The 24,380-nt window shown below is 42.4% G+C and overlaps 1 protein-coding gene across 3 annotated transcripts in view; it reads right to left on the reverse strand.

Moving 5' to 3' along the window:
• The window catches only part of MIB1 (MIB E3 ubiquitin protein ligase 1), a 100,742-nt gene that overhangs the window by 56,608 nt on the left and 19,754 nt on the right, over window positions 1-24,380 (reverse strand). For all 3 annotated transcript variants that reach the window (XR_006390014.1, XM_044293892.1, XM_044293893.1), the window contains exon 5: window positions 2,536-2,602. Coding sequence is in view for 2 of the 3 variants with exons in the window: in XM_044293892.1 (XP_044149827.1) it covers window positions 2,536-2,602 (67 nt within the window). In the remaining variant the exon portion in view is untranslated. The remainder of the gene's footprint in view (window positions 1-2,535; window positions 2,603-24,380) is intronic.

Raw genomic sequence — 24,380 nt, forward strand, 5'->3', positions numbered from 1 at the left:
TAACTTTTTTTTAAAAGTTTTTACAGCGTTTCCATGCGGTAAAACGGACCCGTTACCTTCATTCTGTCAGTACAATTACAGTAATACCACAGTTATATAGTTTTGCTTGTGTTTTAATACTGGGAAGAAAAAAGATCTTTAGACATTTTTTCCCCTTTTTATTGCCATATTCTGACCCCCATAACTTTTTATTTTTATGTCTATGGAGCTGTGTGATGGCTCATTGAGTGATCTGTACTTTTCAGTGAAGTGACGGGAAAAAGAAAAAAGGCAAATTAGTCTTTTTTTTTCCCGTTACGTTGCTCACCATATAGGATACATATTTTTATATTTTAATAGTATAGGTGTTTTCGGAAGCAGCGACGTCTGATTTATTATTTTGGGCTGGGCTATCAAAAATAGCGCCCACTTGCGGTAATGTCGTCGCAGGCATTTAACGCCTCAGACGACATGGTCAAAACTGACCACGGCATCTGAGCGTGTGAAAACCCAGAAGCACGTGCCTCCAGGTATGCACCGGCAAAGGGTGTTCACAGCAGTCCCCTCCCTGCTGTGTGACAGGAGGCTGCTGCAAAGTAATTTCTATGGAGCCCTTTCCTGGAGCTGGGCTCCATAGAAACACAGTGAAATCCTCAAAGACTCCAATGCTAATGGAGTCTATCAGAAAAGCAGTCCAGTGATAAAAAAATTTTTAAATAAATTGTAGAACAAAACAATGTTCTTACAAATTAAAAAAATAAACAAACACATTCAAATTACCCCCTTCCCCCAAATAAAAAAAACGAAAAAAAAAAAACAAACATAAAAAATACACTGATATCAACGGGTGCAAAAATGCTCGTTCTATTAAATTATCTTATACAGAAAACGTCGAAATAGGGGGGAAAAAGTCGAAATAGGGGGGAAAAAGTCGAAATAGGGGGGAAAAAGTCGAAATAGGGGGGAAAAAGTCGAAATGGCCAATTCGCCGTTTTTATGTCACTTCTCCCACAATTTATAATTTTTTTTAAAAAGGTGATCAAAAACCCATACACACCCCAAAATGATATGATTGAAAAGTACTGATCGCCCCGCAAATAATGAGCCCTCACACAACTCCGTACATATAACTAAAAAAAAAAAGTTATAGGGGTGAGAATATGGCAACTAAAAGATAAAAAAAAAAATGTATTTCAAGATTATTATTTCTTTTTCAGTATAAAAACACCAGAAAAATATACTTATGTGGTATCGCCGGATTCATAATGACCTAGAGAATGAAAGTAACTGGTCAGTTTTATATAGGGAACGCCGTAAAAACAAAACCCCCAAAAACATGCAGAATTTTTCCAAATTTCATCCCATTTATAATTTTTTAACGCGTCCCACTAAATTGTATGCAACCATAAATAGTGCATCTTGTCCCGCAAAAAACAAGCCTTCATATGGCTATGTAAATGTAAAAATAAAAAAAAGTTATGGCTTTGGATAAGCTGGGAGTTAACAAAAAAAAAAAAAAAAAAAAAAGGACAATCACCCGGTCTTGAAAGGGTTAAACATCTGCAAATGGTGTTATCAATTGCAGACATTAGCCACGGGGCTCTGCTTAGGAGTAAAACAGCATAAACCTGCAGACTATGGAGCCGGCTGCGCTCACGACCTGGCTCCATATTTAAATAACAGACATCAGCTGAACATGTATGGGGGATGTCCTGAAGGGGTTAAACAGATGCCATACAGTAGCATCTGTCACCATCAAGTTCTATTGTAAGAAAAGTATCCATTTAACATACGTGTTTTTGGCTGAACTCTGCAGGATGGAAAAGCAAAGCGTACTAAACTTTTGCTTTCTTTTTTTCTCCCAACATATATGTTTCACGTAGGGCAAAAACGTGATGTGAATTGTCCCTTATTTGTAACTTTTCTGGCTCTGCTGGAAAGCAGGCTAGAGCTAACCAATATATTGGGATTAAAGGGGATGTCTCACTTTAGCAGAGGGCATTTATCATGTAGAGAAAGTTAATACAAGCCACTTAGTAATGTATTGTGATTGTCCATATTGCTTCCTTTGCTGGCTGGATACATTTTTCTATCACATTATACACTGCTCATTTCCATGGTTACGACCACCCTGCAATCCATTAGTGGTGGCCGTGCTTGCATACTACAGGAAAAAGAGTCAGCCTCTTTGGTGAACGGGACCGTGGGAGCTCACATAGGCTAGTGCATTTTTCTTTAGTGTGCAAGCACGACCACCACTGCTGGATTGCAGGGTGGTCATAACCATGCAAACGAGCAGTGTATAATGTGAGTGAAAAATGAGTCCAGCCAGCAAAGGAAGCAATATGGACATTCACAATACATTAGTAAGTGACTTGTATTAATTTTGTCTACATGATAAATGCAATTGACACAACCGGTTTAATTCAAGTAGTGGACACAGTCTTAGCTCATCTCATCAGCTCGAAAGGAAAACAAAATATTTCTTTAAAAATAATTCTTAAGAGGAATATATCAGCAGGAAAGACGTGACAGCTAATGACCCACAACACTCACCCAGGACTGGACAGTGGTCTCTGTAAAATGAACCTCCTTTGGCATCTTGCACACATTTCAGGTCAGACTAAAATAAATATAATATTCAGTAAATACAGGCCATTTTTAAAATAGTAATGTAAAAATAATATATATAAAATACATAATAGAAAGCAGAGTATTCACTTACATGCTTATATACTGTAATTCAAGCAGACAAAATGTTTATTATACACAGTTGTGCCACATTATTATGACCACCAGCTTAGGCTACTTTCACACTTGCAGCAGAGTGATCTGGCAAGTAGTTCCATCGCCGGAACTGCCTGTCGGATCCGGCAAAACGTATGTCAACTGATGGGATTTGCATTGAAATGCCGAATCAGTCTTTCCGGTATCATCCGGAAAAACGGATCCGGCATTTATTTTTCTCAAATTTTTTTCAGTCTGCGCATCCGGCATTCCAGTTTTTTTAATGCGGGATCGGGCACAAATACTCTTCTATGGAAAAAAAAATGCCGGAGTCGGCATTCAGGCAAGTGTTCTGTTTTTTTGGCCGGAGATAAAACCGTAGCATGCTGCGGTTTTATCTCTGTCCTGATCAGTCAAAAAGACTGAACTGAAGACATCCTGATGCATCCTGAACGGATTGCTCTCCATTCAGAATGCATTAGGATAAAACTGATCAGTTCTTTTCCTGTATAGAGCCCCTAGGACGGAACTCTATGCCAGAAAAAAAAAACAAAAAAAAACACACTAGTGTGAAAGTACCCTAATATCCAGAGTAAGGGCTCTTTCACACTTGCGTTGTCCGGATCCGTTGTGTACTCTATTTGCTGGAATTACACGCCGGATCTGGAAAAACGCAAGTGAACTGAAAGCATTTGAAGACGGATCCGTCTTCAAAATGCGTTTAGTGTTACTATGGCAGCCAGGACGCTATTAAAGTCCTGGTTGCCATAGTAGTAGTGGGAAGCGGTGGAGCAGTATACTTACAGTCCGTGCGGCTCCCGGGGCGCTTCAAAATGACGTCAGAGCCCCCCTTACCGTCCGGCTCACGGACGGTAAGTATACTGCTCCCCCGCTCCCCACTAAACTTTACCATGGCTGCCAGGGCTTTAGCGTCCCGGCAGCCATGGTAACCATTCAGAAAAGGCTAAACGTCGGATGCGCCGAAACGATGTTTAGCTTAAGGCCGGATCCGGATTAAGGCCTTTCAATGGGCATTAATTCCGGATCCGGCCTTGCGGCAAGTGTTCAGGATTTTTGGCCGGAGCAAAAAGCGCAGCATGCAGCGGTATTTTCTCCGGCCAAAAAACGTTCCGGTCCTGAACTGAAGACATCCTGATGCATCCTGAACGGATTTCTCTCCATTCAGAATGCATGGGGATAATCCTGATCAGGATTCTTCCGGCATAGAGCCCCGACGACGGAACTCTATGCCGGAAGAAAAGAACGCAAGTGTAAAAGAGCCCTAACCGCTGTGTGTAGCACGGACAGCAGCTGGATGGGCTGGGAGTGACTCAATAAGGTCCTGATAGGTTGTCACAGGTATGTGGAGCAACGCTGACTGCAGTGCGTCTCACAGCTGCTGGAGTGTGAAAGGCGGAGGATCCATAGATTGAACAAGACTATCAAAGTGGTCCCACAGATGCTCAATTGGGTTCCAGCCTGGGGATTAGGAGGCCAGGGTAGTCTTGGTCATGTTCTTCCAACCAATGTTGGACATTACTAGCCATGTGACATGTCCCAATGCGTTGCATGAAGGTCCCATCTGCCTCATGGAAGACAATTCAACATGTATGGGTGTACATGATTTGCAAGGATGGATTCATACCCAAGTCGGTTGAGTGTGCCTTCCACATGGATGAGTGGGCCCAGAAAACATGCCACAAAAACATTCCCCAGAACACTAATCTGCTCTGTCTGCTCCAGACTGCAGTATTGTTAGACACACATCTGGTAGCTTTTTGTTTCATTTGGGAGGTGATCAGCTCCAGCACAGCGCGTCGGTCCGCCCTCACGCACCTTTGTAACCAACGTTCACCATCACATCATTGGCACGTGGTGCTCCGCAACTTCCACGTTGCTTATTCACAATGATGCCATTTGTCAACTCACAATACACTTTCACCACAGCAGCACAAGAACAGTTCACAAAAAAGACAGTAATCGTCCCTTTTCCCCCCCATCAGGAGGGATATGTGTGCAGACAGCCTAGAAGACACACTACCTACATACCCACTAAGCCAGCTAAGGACACGTGGCTTCCTTCACGAGCCACATGCTGCCGTCATCGGAAGTAGTCATGATAATGTGACTTGACTCTGTATACTGCACACAGACATACCTGTAGGTCTCTGCTATGTTATTCAGTACAATAGATGTATAAGCTCTGCTAGATATTTGAAAACCAATAGGCAGATACCCAGGAGGCTGTACAGTTGCATATTTTTCAGAAACACTAGGCTATACAGGAAAAGACAAATAAGAGATATATCTAAACGGCATTCAAACAACGGTGTAAGCAGAGCCTAGCTGACCTCAAAAACGTAACAGGAGGAACCTTCAGTCCTGTCTCCACAGAACAAGGGTCTATTGTGGCTGAACCCCCCCCACCCGGACAGTTAATGAATGACGGCTGGGTCACAGGCTGGTAAACGACATTACTTACAGTACATTGCCCCTTCACGCGTCACACAAAATACAAAACTATATTAATGTTATTTATTTGCCGACTCTCCAGACATGTCTGCTTTAGGAAATACTGTTATTCCCCAAGGAAGAGCAACTCCGAAACATCTTTTCTTAGAGCTCTGTAATGTGCCATTTCTCGGTTATTCCTCCTAGAAATGTATGAATGAATTGACAATCGGGTGTTTCCATTCCCGTCAAAGAGGTGGGTTCTTCCAATGGCTGACACGCTTAGCTCCGAGTGTATTGCGACACCCCCACACCTGGTAACACCCGGTTTTTAATTTATGCATACATTTCTAGAAGGAATAACACAGGAACTGCACAATGTAGTGTTATAAAAAATGATTCTCCAGAATTGTTATATTAAGTGGAGAACATGCAAGATGATGATAAATGTAAGTTATTGTATGCTGGTGGCCCAGCTGGTCCCATAAATGCTCAACGGGTGACCAGGAAGTGTTACAATCTGGAGGAGACATTCCTGGGGGAACTGTTGCTGTGTGTCAGCGAGCATTATCCTGCTGAAAAATGCCAGTAGGAAGCCGTGCCATGTGGCCGCAGGATGCCATGCATATATCGCCATGCTGATGCTAGTGTCCCTTGTAAAACGGTCGTATACAACAGCTCGGCAGACGATCACACCAGCACTTGGAGCAGTGTGACACTCCATAGCACAGGCAGGAGTGAAGGGTTGACCATGAGGCCTCCAAACTCAAAGACGATCAACATCGGATCTTAAACAGAACCTAGATTCATTGTTAAAGACTATATGGTTCCAGTCTATTGCAGTTCAGGTTTCTACCACTGCAAACAAAGGCGATGGTGTGTGGCTGTCAATGGCAGGACCTGCACTGAGCACCAAGACACCCAATTTCCTTACCTTTGCAAGAATGTCAAGAGCGGAATCCAGACAGATTTTCGACTTTGGCAGTCTCTTACCAGAAGGTCTGAATGCCGAATTAGACTTCAGTTCTCTTTGAAAGGGTGGGTGCCCCCTGGCTGTTTATCAGGGCCCCCACCCTGTATACTTCTATTACATATATGTCATATTTGAGTACACTTCGGTTTGATAGTAAGCATAAATCTACTTACAAGGATGTGAAAATACAATATTTTATTTTACTAAAAACAAGATATAAAATATCTAAAATCCTGGAATCCATTGATATCTGTATGGACATTTTATTTATTTTAGGCAAAACAATATTTGTTTTTAAAAGTCAACGATAACAGCAAAGTAAGTGGCTTAAAATAAGTTATTGGAAGTATATTACAGCTGGTATATATACTGAACAACAAAAAACGCACGAATACCTGAAAAAACGCACGAAAACCGCATTGGGAACCGCAATAGACGGGGTTTTGTGATTCTTACACTCCAAAATCTGGTCCAACCTTTCTATCTATTGTGGGGGATTAGCTCTTATCCGGGGGACATTCACACACGTCTTCACGGACACCAAGTTTTAAGGTCCAAACATTGCTTTTATTTGGCACCTCAGCAAAAACAAAACATAATACAAAACAAACACCTGCCCGGCTCTAACTAAACATATAATAACCTGACTCACCTAACGTATACCTCACAGTTCACAGGTGCGGCTTTTTTAGCCAGTAGTCCAGCTCACTTCCAGGCTGTAACAAAGTTAGTCTAGGCCATCTCCCAGCCTCTTGGTCCCTCAGCCTTGCCCAGCTGAGACCACATTCACAGAGCCTCCAGGCCTCTGCCCACGGGTAACACACTCCCCCCCCCTTACTGACACCCTGGGAGGTGCTTTATGCCAGCCTGGGTACCTCCAGCTGGTCTTACCTGTAGTGGAATAGGGGTGCGGAACACACTATCCACCCCTTCCTTGCCTTTAACCTGTGTGAGATCTGTCACTGTCTCACAATATCTTGAGATGCATCAGTGTAAAATCTGGCCGTCTTTTCATAGCAAGTGTAGCCACTAATGAAGGAGTAGGGAGATACTCCGAAACGCGTCTGGATTGCTTTATAAACTTGAAAATTCGACATAGAAGCCGTGAACATCATGGGTAATATCCACGGATATGGTACATAACCCTATATTGAAAAACGAATGAAGCGCTTCACTGAAAAACAGAGAAGATAAAAGGTATATAAGCTCGGAGGATACAAACTGGATCTTGAAGGAGCTGACAGCCAGCTCATACTCACCACGAGTGTCTGGAAGATCCGGGACACATGGGACGCAGAGTGCACGCAGACTATACTCTGCAATCCACAGCCCAGCAAGCTGAGATATCGGAGCGGTCGTATACAACCAGTGCGGCATATTACTTCACAACAGATTGGGATATATGTGATGCTGAATATTCACCGCAACTAATCTACCTAAGAAATTGATAACCTTTCTTCTCATACTTCTACACCACATCAATGGATGTAAGGTAGGGGTGCACCGAAATATTGGTACATATCGGCAGAAAATATGGTTCGGGCGGCCAGCCGGCGGCGCCCCATATGCTGTGCCTCCTAAACGCTTGCGGCTCTAAAGAATCTCCGGCAGCATTACAGTGGTATATTTAGCCCATAGGACAGTTATGCTGTACAGTGTTATCTGGATACTTCTAAATACTAAGAGCAGGGAAGATATGAGTATGGAGTGTTTGAACAATAAATGCGGATGAGACGAATATAAGTATGAGTCAGGCATGTGATATATGACCTGGAAAATAGTAACCGATATGTGCATGATGTGTGTATGAAGATTTATTGCCAAACTCAATTCAAGATCCGAGGACTTTGGACTCAATTGGTCACGGGACTCTGGGATTGGGAGGGAGGTGGGTGGGGAGGTAGGGTTTCCTTTGTTCTTAAAATGCTTGGGAAAAAAAACAAATAAAAATATCTGATTTAAAAAAAAAAGAATCTCCGGCTCAGTGCTGCGCAGCCTGCTGTGTCTGCTCTGTGCTACTGCTGTTGTTAGTGTAGCGTGACCGAGCTCTGTTCGTTCCGCGGTACAGGAGCTTTTGTTTCCTGTACCCGGCCGGACTGACAGGAAGTGCTCACTTAGTGTGCACTTCCTTTCAGTCCGGCCGGGTACAAGAAACAAATGCTCCTGTACCGCGGACCGAACAGAGCTCGGCCACGCTACACAGGCTACACTAGAGGTGACAAGGGAGGGGGAGGGGGGGGGGGGTGTAAAATGAGTGACAAGGGGGTGTGTAAAATGAGAGTGACAAAGGGGGGGGGTGTAAAATGAGAGTGACAAGGGAGGGGGGTAGAATGAGAGTGACAAGGGAGGGGGTAGAATGAGAGTGACAAGGGAGGGGGTAGAATGAGAGTGACAAGGGAGGGGGGTAGAATGAGAGTGACAAGGGAGGGGGTAGAATGAGAGTGACAAGGGAGGGGGTAGAATGAGAGTGACAAGGGAGGGGGGTAGAATAAGTGACAAGGGAGGGGGGTAGAATAAGTGACAAGGGAGGGGGGTAGAATAAATGACAAGGGAGGGGGGGGGGGGGGGAGAGAGTGACAAGGGAGGGAGGGGGGGGGGAGAGAGTGACAAGGGAGGGAGGGGGGGGAGAGTGACATTTTTTTTTTTAAATAACCACTTTGGGTGGCATTGTGTGTATAATATCTATGTATCTGTTTAACTTTATATTTTAATTCACTTTCCTTTTTTTTTTTACTTAAAAAAAGTATTTTAAAAGTATTTGGGCAAAAAGGCAGTTTCGGTTTCGGTTTTCGGTCAAGGGCATCCTGAATTTTCGGTTTCGGACCAGAATTTTCATTTCGGTGCACCCCTAATGTAAGGCTACTTTCACACTGGCGTTTTGGCTTTCCGTTTGCGAGATCCGTCAAGGGCTCTCACAAGCGGTCCAAAACAGTTTTGCCCTAATGCATTCTGAATAAAAAAGGATCCGCTCAGAACGCATCAGTTTACCGCCGGTCGGTCTGCATTCCGCTTTGTAGGTGGACACCAAAACACTGCAAAACACTGCTTGCAGCGTTTTGGTGTCCGTCTAACAAAACTGAGCCAAACGTATCCGTTCTGACACACAATATAGGTCAACGGTGATGGATCCACAGGACTCCAGACAAAAAAAAATATATCAAGGAGCCATTGGCTCCTAACCTGAAAAATTTAGGAGCCAAATTTAAAATACATATAATTACGGTATAATAATAAAAAAATAAAAAAAATAAAAATAAACTCTCACCTAGGGTTGTCACGATACCAAAATTTTTACTATTTCGATACCATAAAAAAAAGTATTGCGATACTCAATACCACGTGAAAAAATTAAAACCAAAAAAGCCGCGTGCATTCCACATTTTATGGACCGTCTGGACCATAATAGAACAGTCCTAAGGCTACTTTCACACTAGTGTTCGTCGGTCCGCTCGTGAGCTCCGTTTGAAGGGGCTCACGAGCGGACCCGAACGCAGCCGTCCAGCCCTGATGCAGTCTGAATGGAGCGGATCCGCTCAGACTGCATCAGTCTGGCGGCGTTCAGCCTCCGCTCCGCTCGCCTCCGCACGGACAGGCGGACAGCTGAACGCCGCTTGCAGCGTTCGGGTGTCCGCCTGGCCGTGCGGAGGCGTGCGGATCCGTCCAGACTTACAATGTAAGTCAATGGGGACGGATCCGTTTGAAGATGCCACAATATGGCTCAATCTTCAGGCGGATCCGTCCCCCATTGACTTTACATTGAAAGTCTGAACGGATCCGTACGAGGCTATTTTCACACTTAGCTGTTATATGCTAAAATAATGCAGACGGATCCGTTCTGAACGGAGCCTCCGTCTGCATTATTATGATCGGATCCGTTCAGAACGGATCCGATCGAACGCTAGTGTGAAAGTAGCCTAACCTAATTTTTTTTCAGGACAAGGTGACAAAAAAATTGGCAAATTGCAAGTTTTTTTTTTTTTTCTTTCTGTTACAGCGTTCACCACATAGGAGATTTTTTTAAATATTTTACTAGTTCGCACTTTTTCGGGCGTGGCAATATGTCATTTTTTTATTGTTTATATATTTTATATGTAAAATTGGGCAAGGGGGTGATTTAAACTTAATATTTTGGTGTTTCTTTTTACTTTTTTTTTACTTTTTATTTATTACCTATTTCCCCCTTATGGGCTAGTAACTGGGAACTTTTATCCTTTGTCCTATTCACCCTAATAGAGCTTTATCAGGGTGAATAGGACTTCACACTCTCCCTTGCTGCTCTGTGCACACAGCATCAGGGAGCCGACTACGGCAGCCAGGGCTTCAATAGCGTCCTGGCTGCCATGGTAACCGATCGGAGCCCCAGGCTTACACTGCTGGGGCTCCGATCGGAACTGCCACTGCACCACCAATGATAATACTTGGGGGGTTGGGGGCGCACTGCACCACCAATGATTCTGATTTATAATACTGGGGTTGGGGGGGTTCAGTGCACTGCGCCACCAATGAATATCGTTTATGCTTCGGCTCATTGGATCACAGCGAGAGGTCATAGAGGCTGGGTGCCGGGTATGGGATATGTCCGGCACCTGCAGCCTGCGTTTGTATTAAGCATAAACGATATTCATTGGTGGCACAGTGGCCATAGCCCCTCCCCTCCTCCTCCCTGCTATCAGCCCATTGGAGGCAGCGGCAGAGGGGGGAGGGACTGAGAAGAACATGGCACGCGCTGACAGCAGCTCGTGCCATGTCAGTTTGCAAAAGCGGCAGCGGGTCTTAGTAACATAGTACATAAGGCCGAAAAGAGACAATTTGTCCATCCAGTTCGGCCTGTCATCCTGCAAGTTGATCCAGAGGAAGGCAAATAAACAAAACAAAAAAAACCCTTGTGAGGTAGAAGCCAATTTTCCCCACTTTAGGGGAATAAAAAAATTCCTTCCTGACTCCAATCAGGCAATCAGAATAACTCCCTGGATCAACGATCTCTCTCTAGTAGCTATATCCTGTAATATTATTACGAGTGCCGTATGAGTGCCCATTCACATATACATTCCTTCTGTTAAGTGCCTGAAACAGAGATGTCAGAATGCCTAGATCAGGCATGGCCAACCTGTAGCTCTCCAGCTGTTGTAAAACTACAATTCCCACCATGCCCTGCTGTAGGCTGATAGCTGTTGGCAGTCCAGGCATGCTGGGAGTTGTAGTTTTGCAACATCTGGAGAGCCTCAGGTTGGCCATCCCTGGCCTAGATGGTCAGCAATTCATTGAAACATCTAACGTTCTTCTCTCAGTTCAACGATGCTCCCCCCGGTCTGTCAATTGTTCAATATGTGCATTGTAGAGGCATGTCTAGCAGTCAACACCCTCTCACCAAGAGGTACACTACCCAAAAGTAGCCTCTGAAAGCCTTTTTTAATAGGGCAGCGGGGAAAGCATTTTTACATCCTCCAGTGGCAAGACCCTGTCTCTAATAAGACAACAATTATAATAATTTACACACCCTCCTGATACCTAAGTATCTAGGTGCAATAATTATTATTATAATTTTTTTTTTTTATTTTAGCTTTTATTATGTAGAGGAAGTTAATACAGGGGGACATGGCCGGATAAGGAGCTGAGCGGACGCAAGCCGCGCTAGCTCCGGAGCCTGCAAGTCAAGTAACCTGCTCACATCCGAGTCAGATACCCCAACATCTCCCCAAAGCCATGGGAAACTCTCCGGACCCCCATCTCACCATATTCAGGAATGGGTCGCACTAGGAGGAAGGAGGAAGCACCTAGCAAAACAGAGGTGTTCAGCAGGGCAGCCAGAGGTAACCAAGATGGCGCCCGCTCCTCACACCACGCAGCATCCGAGGCACAGCCAGATAACGCTCTCTTTCCAACGCACCTCACAAATACAGGGGGAAGAAGCCCCTCGCACTTACAAAACTCTCCTTCCTCAGCAATCTCCTCTCCATCTTAAAAGCAGCAAATCTCAGCAGCTGCCCCTTACCAGCATATGCTGCAAGACGCAGCAGCCTCCTATGATGAGGGAATCTCACTTAAGGAGAGAGGTACTCAAGTAAGCCGCTCTCCTTCACCCCCAACAGTTAGTGCCTACTCTGCACTAGTCACAGAAACTAATCTAAGGTCCTTATTACATGGCCTGAGACACTCTATACAAAAAGACATCACCTCTGCATTCTCTGCCTTACAAAAAGATATCACTCAAATTGGAGAGAGAACATCCCATATTGAGATTTACCAATGCCCACAACCAATTAGTGAACGCAAATAATGATGTGGAAGACGACATATCAGCACTGAAATTCAAACTAGCGGCTCTTAAGTACCGTTCAAGACAATAATTTAAGATTCAGGAGGGATTCAGGAGACAGTTGAACCTGAAGCTATCAAGGACTTTTTGTTGCTCAGGTTCCAAAAGCAGAACAAAGAGAGCTATTAATTGATAAAGAGTGCACAGAATCCCTAAACCCAAAAGCGTTCCCAGTGCCGCCCCCAGAGATATCATTGCCAGTCTGCACTTCTATCATTTTAAAGAACTAATCCTCAAAGCAGCAAACTCCACACAAGATCTTCCTGAACGCTTCAAGAACATCTTAATATTTTCTGACCTCTCGGCAGCAACACTGAATAGATGCAGAGAATTCTCTGCTGCTACCAAAATTATCAGGGATCACAACATCCCATATAAATGGTGCTACCCAGTAAAACGCCTGATCTTCAAGAACGGAATAACTCACTCGATCTCTTCCTCAAGCGATACCATGAAACTACTCCAGAAATGGTCCCTGACTACAGTAGATGAAGACAGAGAATGGACCTGAAAGCCTCATCGAACAAAAAAAGGACTATTCCCACGTGCCTTAAAAGGCATATCCTTTTTGCTATTCAAGAGTCACTAGAACCAGGCATCTCAAACTGCGGCCCTCCAGCTGTTGCAAAACTACAACTCCCACAATGCCCTGCTGTAGGCTGATACCTGTAGGCTGTCCGGGCATGCTGGGAGTTGTAGTATTGCAACAGCTGGAGGGCCGCAGTTTGAGATCTCTGCTCTAGACTGAGTTATTTGTTTGCACTCTTTATTGCATGTCTACCTCCATTGTTACCTGGATAAATTGTTATCCAGTTGGTTCTCTTTGAACCAGACTCTGATTTAGCTACCCTGTTATAGAGTTATATTGTTCTTCATCTATCCCAACTCCTCTTCATCCCTTTTTCTTTCCCTTGCTTTTACCTTAACATTACCCTGTAACTCCTAGGTGACAAGAGAGCTCGATATTCTTATATTTATGGCTGTAGAGGAGCTGCGTCACCCATACATGAGGTGCCTGCACCTGCTCTGTAGCATATTGTATTGTTTACTTTGCACTACCTTTACTGCCAGCGATGGTTATCAAAATTTCCTCAATTAATGCTAATGGACTAAATAGTCCTTTTAAAAGATCTCTATTATGGAAAGAAGTTACCGTACCTCTCTTAAAAGTGGCGTGATTTGCATTCAAGAAACTCACTTGAATTAATCTGATACTTATAGACCCAACCATAAAAAATGTAACAACTTATTTGCATCACCTGCAGTGAACAAGAAAAGAGGGGTAATTATTACTGTTCCCTTTTATTATAGATTTCATTTATTTTCAATTGATTCACAGCAAGACTGACAACAATGGGAGCTATATTATATTAGTATGTAACATCAACAACTGGGGCAGCACGGTGGCTCAGTGGTTAGCACTGGTGCCTTGCAGCACTGGGGTCCTAGGGCAATCCGACCAAGGGCAACATCTGCCTGGAGTTTGTATGTTCTCCCCGTGTTTGCGTGGGTTTCCTCCGGGTACTCCGGTTTCCTCCCACACTCCAAAGACATACTGATAGGGACCTTAGATTGTGAGCCCCATTGGGGACAGTTGGATGATAATGTTTGTAAAGCGCTGCGGAATTAGTAGCGCTATATAAGTGTGTATAATAATAATAATAATAATAATATACACCTTGGTTTCCTGGTACACACCAAACACAAACCAACTTGCATTTATCAAAGAGGTAGTAACCACCACCCTATCCATCAAATAAGGCTCTCTAGTTATATGTGGAGACTTCAACTTGCCTTCATCGCCATCTATTGACAAGTCGAACCATACGAAATCTCAATTCCCCTTATGTTTTGCACACTACTTACTAGCAGAAGAATTATATGACACTTGGAGAGTGTTACACGCATCAGAACGCGATTACGCTTTTTATTCACACCCCCATAAACAGGATCCTAAGATTGATTAGATAATTGTCAACAAATGGACTTTACAAAACATCTTGTCCTCTAGCATAGATTCCATAACATGGTCCAATCACGAACCAATTTCATGCCTAATCTCGGAGCGATTCAACAAAGTTAGAGGTAGGTGGAGAGTCCTTAAAAATTATTTCAGGGATTTAGGTCAAAAGCTTAGGGCAAGGACCTCAAAGGTAGTATTTTCCGAAATACTGTCTGTACCACGAGCCACACAAGAAAGGCAGCGGGAGATTAACAAGTGGCTCAAGAACTGGTGTAGGTGGAGGGGTTTGGGTTCCTGGAGAACCGGGCCGACTTCTCTATCGGCTACAGGCTCTATCGTAGGGACGGGCTGAACCTCAATGGGGAAGAGGCAGCTGTGCTGGGGAGAAAGATGGCTAGAAGGTTGGAGGAGTGTTTAAACTAGGGACTGGGGGGGAGGGTAATTACACTATAGGAGGGAAAGATAGTGCAGATAGAGACCAGGGGCAAGGTAGTGGGACTGGGGGAGGAATGGAAGGAGGGACTAGAACAGTTCAGAAGGAAGGTGTAGGGTAAAAAATATACATAAACCTCTCAAATGTATGTATACTAATGCCAGGAGCCTGAATAATAAAACTGGTGAACTGGAATTAGTGATGTGTGTGGAGGACTATGACATAGTGGGAATAACTGAGACATGGCTGGATGATAGCTATGACTGGGCAGTTAATGTACAGGGTTACAGTCTGTTTAGAAAGGATTGTCAAAACCGGAGAGGAGGAGGGGTCTGCCTTTATGTAAAGTCCTGTCTAAAGCCCACACTCCGTGAAGATATAAGTGAGGGACATGAACATGTGGAGTCACTGTGGGTAGAGATACATGGAGCTAAAAACAACAATAAATTACTAATAGGAGTTTACTATAAACCATCTAATATACCAGAGTCCACAGAAAATCTACTACTAAACGAGATAGACGAGGCGGCAAATCATAATGAGGTGGTTATTATGGGGGACTTCAACTACCCAGATATAGACTGGGAAACTGAAACTTGTATATCTCATAAAGGAAACAGGTTCTTGGCAATATCCAAAGACAATTACCTTTCCCAACTGGTTTAGGACCCGACTAGAGGGACGGCCATACTGGACTTAGTATTAACCAATAGGCCTGACAGAACAATAGACATGCAGGTTGGGGGACACCTGGGAAATAGTGACCATAAAGTAATAATCTTCCAATTATCATTCAAAAGAGCGTTTCTACAGGGAGGAACAAAAATACCAAACTTCAAAAAAGCTAAATTTAGCCAAATAAGAGAGGCCATAGGCCTAACTAACTGGGACAAAGTCCTCAAAAATAAAAATACAGCCACAAAATGGAATATCTTTAAAAACCATCCTAAAATCTCATTGTGAGAGGTACATACCGTATGGGAATAAAAGGTTAAGGAACAAAAAGAAACCAATGTGGATAAATAGAACTGTAAAGAAAGCAATAAATGACAAAAAGAAAGCATATAAAACACTAAAACAGGAAGGTAGCACAGAAGCACTGAAAAACTATAAGGAAAAAAATAGAACATGTAAAAAACAAATAAAAGCGGCCAAACTAGAGACCGAGAGATTAATTGCCAAAGAGAGTAAAACTAACCCTAAAATGTTCTTCAATTATATAAATGTTAAAAAGTATAAATCTGAAGGTGTCAGCCCTTTAAAGAGTAATGAGGGGAGAGTCGCAGAGAGCGACGAGGAGAAAGCAAAGCTGGTAAATATTTTTTTTCCAATGTATTCACTGAGGAAAATAAACTGTCAGATGACATGCAGAATGTAAAAATAAATTCCCCATTAAAAGTGTCCTGTCTGACCCAGGAAGAAGTACATCAGCGACATCTGTTGTAGGTAAACTGTTTGAAGGTTTTCTGAGAGATGCTATCTTAGAGCATCTCAACGGAAATAAGCAAATAACACCATATCAGCATGGCTTTGTGAGGGATCGGTCATGCCAAACTAATTTAATCAGTTTCTATGAGGAGGTAAGTTCTAGACTTGACAGCGGCGAATCAATGGATGTCGCGTATCTGGACTTCTCCAAAGCATTTCACACTGTACCATATAAAGGGTTAGTATATAAAATGAGAATGCTCGGACTGGGAGAAAACGTCTGTATGGAGAAGGTCCAGAGGAGGGCAACTAAAGTAATAACTGGAATGGGACAACTACAGTACCCTGAAAGATTATCAAAATTAGGGTTATTCACTTTAGAAAAAAAGACGACTGAGGGGAGATCTAATTAATATGTATAAATATATCAGGGGTCAGTACAGAAATATATCTCATCATCTATTTAATCCCAGGACTGTGACGAGCGGACATCCTCTGCGTCTGGAGGAAAGAAGGTTTGTACACAAACATAGAAGAGGATTATTTACGGTAAGAGCAGTGAGACTATGGAACTCTCTGCCTGAGGAGGTGGTGATGGCGAGTACAATAAAGGAATTCAAGAGGAGCCTGGATGTATTTCTGGAGCGTAATAATATTACAGGCTATAGCTACTAGAGAGTTATTCCCCCCTAAAGTGGGGAAAATTGGCTTCTACCTCACAGGGGTTTTTTGTTAGTTTTTTTGCCTTCCTCTGGATCAACTTGCAGGATAACAGGCCGAACTGGATGGACAAAAAAAGGTTAAAACGAACTTAAAGATTTATGCTACATACTATACCAGCTTTATCAAAATAAATTTAAACACTACTTAAGGAAATCAAAAGGCGAAATATTACTCACAAGGAAATAGAGCGAGTATAATATTGGCCAATAAAATTACATCCGCCCAAAACAGGAAAAAACTACTGTTTTTTTTACAACTCTCACAAAGAAAAGATCATTAACCCCCAAGGTATCTCCAATACCTTAGTCGATTACTACTTTGACTTATATAACCTCAAAAGACAACAACTCAGTGCCCCAACCGACCCCAAATTCCTATGTGATATCTCGCTGCCCAAACTATCCCCAGAGCATCTTACGCAAATCAATAAATCAATGGAACTGGAAGAAATAACCAATATCAAATCAACTAAAAATAATAAATCCCCCAGCCCAGACCGATTAACCAATAAATACTTTTAAACCTTTGGAAAAATACTACTATCTCCATTCTCCCACATAATGACCACCGGGAATATACCACCGGAAATGCTCCAAGCCACTATAGTAGCTCTTCCCAAACCAGGAAAATCTCCTGATCATCCAGGGAATTTTTTGACCCATTTCTCTCCAGAACACCGACCTCAAAATGTATTCTAAGTTATTGGCCAACAGACTGTCCTCCCTGATTCCTTATCTGGACCACCATGATCAAGTGGGTTTTGTTAAATCTAGACAAACGCTAGATGGTACTAGACGCATAATAGATCTCATTTATGTAGCTAAGGCAAATCAAGCGCCTTCTCTCCTCCTATCTCTGGACGCGGAGAAGGTGTTCGATCAAGTGCATTGGGGATACTTGGAGGTAGTACTATCGAAATTTGGAATACTGGGACAATTTGCCAAAGCTATATGTGTACTCTACTCAAAACCCTCAGCTAAAGTCCTTATTAATAGAACGTTATCCAACCAGTTCCCAATTAATAACGGAACAAGACAGGGATGCCCCCTTTCTCCTATTATTTTTGCACTAATAAATGAAAATTTAGCGGAATGTATCAGAGCTCATCCACAGATTACGGGTATAAAAATTGGAGGTACAAACCACAAGATTGGACTTTTTGCCGATGACATTATATTGGTACTTACCAACCCAACAGAGTCCCTACCTAATGTGATGCAGATTATTAAATCGTTCAGTAAAGTTTCTTATTACAGTTTAAACGTAGCCAAATGCCAGGTTCTTAATCTTGGCCTGAAAGATTCAGACCTTACTTTATTGAAAGCCAATTAACCTTTTAAATGGAACTCTGAATGTGCACTTCCGGGTCCGCATTTCCGTTCCAGAAAAAAATAGAACATGTCCTATTCTTGTCTGCAATTGCGGACAAGAATTGGCATATTCTATTAGTGCCAGCGATGTGCGGTCTGCAAAAGGCGGAACGTACATTGCAGTGTCCGTGTTTTGCGGATCCGCAAAACACGCTACGGATGTGTGAATGGACCCTTAAAAATGTTTATCATTCAACAAATCCTTTATCCATTTCGCAACTTACCAATCTCTATCCCTAAAACACATTTAAAAGAAATCCAAAGATTACTTCTCAAGTACATATGGCAGGATAAAAGACCGAGTGTCCAAGCAGATATACTTTATATTCCTATTTCAAAAGGGGGGGTTGGAATGTCCATCCATTATTAGATATTATAGGGCTTGTATTTTTGAACAATAGATATTTACGTGGATAAACTATCCCAACAAACACTATTGAGAACTACCTAATGGGTGTGACTGACCCTCCGGTATTCTTCTACTCCAGATCCATACAGAAGACTCCCGGTGCTATTGAATTTCCACCTACAATCTTGAAATATGGACTTTAATGTCAACTAAATTGAGTTATATTAATATCTCCCTTTCAGAAATCCCTTTGGAGGTCGTGGGGAAATGCATTCCAGATTTGAACATTCATAATTGGACTGACCTGGGAATCAAAAAACTGGGAGACCCTTTAACCAATGACATTTTGAGCTCCTTTACGGACTTATGCCTGAGATTTAAAATTCCTCAAAAGGGAATTATTTAAATACTTACAAATCAGGCACTTCTTGTCTGGGACAGGTTTTCCTGTGACTGCTGGATACCTCCCGATTGATTAAGTTGTTACGAAACCCATCAGTTAACCTTAAAGGGAACCTGTCACCGGGATTTTGGGTATAGAGCTGATGACATGGGTTGCTAGATGGCCGCTAGCACATCCGCAATACCCAGTCCCCATAGCTATGTGTGCTTTTATTGTGGGAAAAAAAAAGAATTTGATACATATGCAAATTAACCTGAGATGAGTCCTGTACATGAGATGAGTCAGGGACAGGACTCATCTCAGGGTAATTTGCATATGTAGCAAATCGTCTTTTTTCCACAATAAAAGCACAGAGCTATGGGGACTGGGTATTGCGGATGTGCTAGCGGCCATCTAGCAACCCATGTCCTCAGCTCTTTACCCAAAATACCGGTGACGGGTTCCCTTTAAAGCCCTATCCCTCGTTTATTATTACATGACAGAGAGAATGGTCTCGCCATTAACTACATTACGTTGCTAATGGGAATCAGCATTAGACTTTGATGCATCTTCAGAACAATGGGAATCTGCGTTTTCTATCAGGTGTGCCTCCTCCAAATGCGTTAACCATCTGGAAAATTCCATAAAAATTCTCTACAGATGGTATTATACTCCTCATAGACTATCTAACATGAACCCTTTATCTTCTCATGTCTGTTGGAGATGTTCATCAGCAGAAGACAATATGGAGCACATATGGTGGGAATGCAGGGAAATTAAACCCGTTTGGAACTCGATTAATGCAATTCTAAACCAAATATGCAAAACTCCCATTTTACTATCAATGGCCCATAGCCTACCTAATTTGGATTCCTTCCCAGATTCTTACCGAACAGTTATTGTTCATATGATTATAGCAACCAGAATAAAAATTGACCACTACTGGAAAACCCCAAACCCTCCTCCGTTAATGGAAATAGTGAACTCTGTTAGCGAAAACTGTCTACAGGGTGTATAAAAATCTATGATTTTTATTTTAAAAAATAAATACAAAATTAGATTTTTTTATTTAAATCTGATTTTATTTTAATAAAATGCTTTTTGAGGAAAATATATTATTTATCCAAAGGTTATTCCATCATGAAATAAAGATAATTTTTTTAATTATGTAGAATAAGGCTGTACGTGTACTCCCCCATATTGTTGAATGGATTAGGCAGTGGCTGAGGGACAGACAACAGAGGGTTGTAGTCAATGGAGTATATTCAGACCAAGGTCTTGTTACCAGTGGGGTACCTCAGGGATCTGTTCTGGGACCCATATTGTTTAATATCTTTATCAGCGAAATTGCAGAAGGCCTTGATGGTATAAAATCAGTGATAGAGTCCTAACCTCAGTATCTGAGGAAAGGGATTTAGGGGTCATTATTTCAGAAGACTTAAAGGTAGGCAGACAATTTCATAGAGCAGCAGGAAATGCTAGCAGAATGCTTGGGTGTATAGGGAGAGGCATTACCAGTAGAAAGAGGGAGGTGCTCATGCCGCTCTACAGAGCACTAGTGAGACCTCATTTGGAGTATTGTGCGCAGTACTGGAGACCTTATCTCCAGATGGATAGTGATACTTTGGAGAGAGTTCAGAGAAGAGCTACTAAACTAGTACATGGATTGCAGGATAAAACTTACCACCAGGAAAGATTAAAGGACCTTAACATGTATAGCTTGGAAGAAAGACGAGACAGAGGGAATATTATAGAAACTTTAAAATACATAAAGCGAATCAACAAGGTAAAAGAGGATAAAATATTTAAAAGAAGAAAAACTGCTACAAGAGAACATAGTTTTAAATTAGAGGGGCAAACGTATAAAAGTAATATCAGGAAGTATTACTTTACTGAGAGAGTAGTGGATGCATGGAATAGCCTTCCTGCAGAAGTGATAGCTGCAAATACAGTGAAGGAGTTTAAGCATGCATGGGATAGGCATAAGGCCATCCTTCAAATAAGATAGGGCCAGGGGCTATCCATAGTATTCAGTATATTGGGCAGACTAGATGGGCCAAATGGTTCTTATGTTTCTGTGTGTGTAATTTTTTTGCTAAATAAATTCCATTAATCCACTCACAAGGTCATGCTCTTCCATAGGTTTTTGTAAGATTATTGGGCAGTTTCTCTGCCTACAAGATATCACAGATACTTGGTTTACTTTTGCAGTTCTCAAAACTGAATTTGACTCAGCAGAGATCATATGCCTCTTCTACACAGCAAAAATGTTATAACATGAACAGAGTTGAGAAAAAGACTAATCCTAACTTCTACAAACAGAATACAGAATCAACCTAATCAAACCAATATGAAAAGTTGTTATTCTAAAAATCTTCATCTACTTGCATATTATAAGTTATACCAGCAAGAATTAGTCTTTATGTAGAAAACTATGATTTAAATCAAGCCTTACTGACTAGCGATTTAAATCAAATCCACCCTGACTGTCTATATGAGATGATTAACGCCTCAATCTCCAATAATTTATCCAGGTTCAGGGTTAAATGGCATTACTGGCTTTACTCTCAATTTAACAAAGTCTCACTATTTGTGATGTAATGTCGAGCATACCATTCCTTGTCACCTTTTTATTTATATCTTCCCTTCTCCCTTTGTTAGTACTTAACTTGGTCAAGTTAATAATATTGTAATGTTTTTCTTTTCTTTTTCCTTGTGTCCCCATGTTAATGGGACTAGAACATTCATGCAAGATAGGATCAGATTGATGTTTGGAAAATAAGTAACACAATGCATATTCTTGTATGTAATACTTGATTTTATTATTGAAAACAAGAAAATATATGTAAAAAAAAAACAAAAACAAAAAAAATTACTAATGTATTTTGATCGTCCTTATATTGCCTCCATTGCTGGCCTGATTCATTTTTCCATCATATTATACATTGCACGTTTCCATGGTTACGACCACCTTGCAATCCAGCAGCGGTGGCCGTGCTTTCACACTAAAGAAAAAAGCACCAGCCTATGTGAGCTCCCACAGTCCCGGCCATCAAAGAGGATGGCGCTTTTTCCTATAGCGTGTAAGCATGACCACCACTGATGGATGGTAGGGTGGTCGTAACTATGGAAACAAGAAGTGTATAATGTGATGGAAAAATTAATCAAGCCAACAAAGGAAGCAGTATGGATCATAACAATACATTAGAAAATGACTGGTATTCACTTTCTCTACATAATAAATGCCATTTGTTGAAGTGAGACAAACACTTCAAAGGGGTTATCCAGGGCCATAAAAAGCTGCCCCATATGCCAGGCCCCTTATGAAAACATCCGGTGTCGCGGACAGCCTCCTTAGCATCTCTGGTGACACTAGGGAGGTTCGTCCCCGCCACCGCCTGCCATTGGCTGCTCCCCCCGAACACTGAATGTTTTCATCCGCACACGGGAAGAAGCAGTAGAAGCGGTGGTGGGGACCAGGAGCGGCGCAGCTAGCAGGGGGCAGCTTTTTATAGCCATGGATAACCCCTTTAAGGACATATTTTTTTTCCCCTGGCAGTAACTTTTTTATTATTATTATTTTTTTTATTAGTAACTTAAGGATAAATGTATTAATTTTTTTAGGGTGGTAATAGGAAGAAAAAAATACATATAGGTACCTTACAGGAAACATACAGGACCCAGATGACCTGTATTTCTCCTGCAGTGTACCTATACTATAGGTGTTCTGTATGTTTCCTGCAGTTTACATATAGGCTTCCTGTATGTTTCCTGCAGTGTACTTATACTATATGTGTCCTGTATGTTTCCTGCAGGGTACCTATAGATGACCTGTATTTTTAGGTACACTGCAGGAAACATACAGGAAGCCTATATGTAAACTGCTGGAAACATACAGAACACCTATAGTATAGGTACACTGCAGGGAAAATACAGGTCTCCTATAGTATAGGTACACTGCAGGAAACATACAGGACACCTATAGTATAAGTATACTGCAGGAAACATACAGGGCACCAATAGTATACGTACACTGGAGGAAACATACAGGACCTATAGGTACACGGATAATGAGACACTGGGCAGGTAACTGAGCCAGTTAGGTAATGACTGCCGGTAGGGAGCTCTCTGTGGTAGTAGTTGGATAATGGAGTAAGTGGTCTGTACTAGTGAACACGCTAACCTGCAGTTACAATGACTTTTCATGAGAATCCTTTATAAAGAGTCCATCCTGTAGATAGTCAACCCCTTACATGGCCAGTCATTTTGGAGGTTAAATAATGTTATCTAGATTTTACTGACATTAGCACATTGCTAATGTCAGCACTACATAACAGTATGTTTTTGACATTTCTCCCTGCAGCCGTTTTGGTAAAAATAAGCCTGAGTAAAATCGGCACCTAGAGGCTCTGTCTACTAACCATTTATCCCGCCTAGGTCCCCTGTTCTGCCCGCCCTGCTCCTCTTGATTGATGTGACGTTTCGCAGCATCGTTGACGAAATCCCATGCCTGCTCCGTTCACTTCTGTATTCGGCGCAGGCGCAGTGAGTGAATGATGTGCTCCTGGTGCCGGATTCCTCACTGCGCCTGCGCCAACTACATCACAGTGAGGAAGTCGGCACCAGGAGAGTGGCTTTCACTCACAGCGCCTGCGCCGTGAACGTCAACGATGCTCCAAACCGTCACATCAATCAAGAGGAGCGGGGCGGGCAGAACAGAGGACCTGGGCAGGATAAAGGGCGAGTCGACGGAGCCTCTAGGTGCTGATTTTACTCCCACATAGCCCCCTAGAGGCTCATTAGCATATTATAAAAGTTCTTATTTTATCAGAACGGCTGCAGGGAGAAAGGTAAAAAAAACCATACTGTTATGTAGTGCTGACATGGGCGCATTGCTAATGTCAGCATTACATAACAGTATTTCTGGTGGTAGAAGCCCTTTAACAGCCAGGATTGGAATTCTCTATGTTCTGGCTGTTCCAGTGGGAGCCCGGCTACAATCAGTGCTGGAGTGGCTGTACCAGCGCAGTCCATGAGGGGTCTCTTCAGTCCCTGCCTCCTGACTGAACACACTACATAGCTTGTGCCGATACACAGCTCTGGACAAAAAAAATATGTGATTTTCCGATTCTTCAAAAAAACAACATTGCTGGGCTCTGTAAGGGTGAATTAATCAAATTAATTCAATGATCGCCTAGCCCTACCCCCAAACAATCTCCCCAGAAGCCCAGTGTCTACATGTGAAGGGTTATAACAGTATTTTAGCAGATGTAATAGGCTCCTTGT

Source organism: Bufo gargarizans, chromosome 5 (assembly GCF_014858855.1).
Source record: "Bufo gargarizans isolate SCDJY-AF-19 chromosome 5, ASM1485885v1, whole genome shotgun sequence".
In the NCBI taxonomy this organism is placed as follows: Eukaryota; Metazoa; Chordata; class Amphibia; order Anura; family Bufonidae; genus Bufo; species Bufo gargarizans.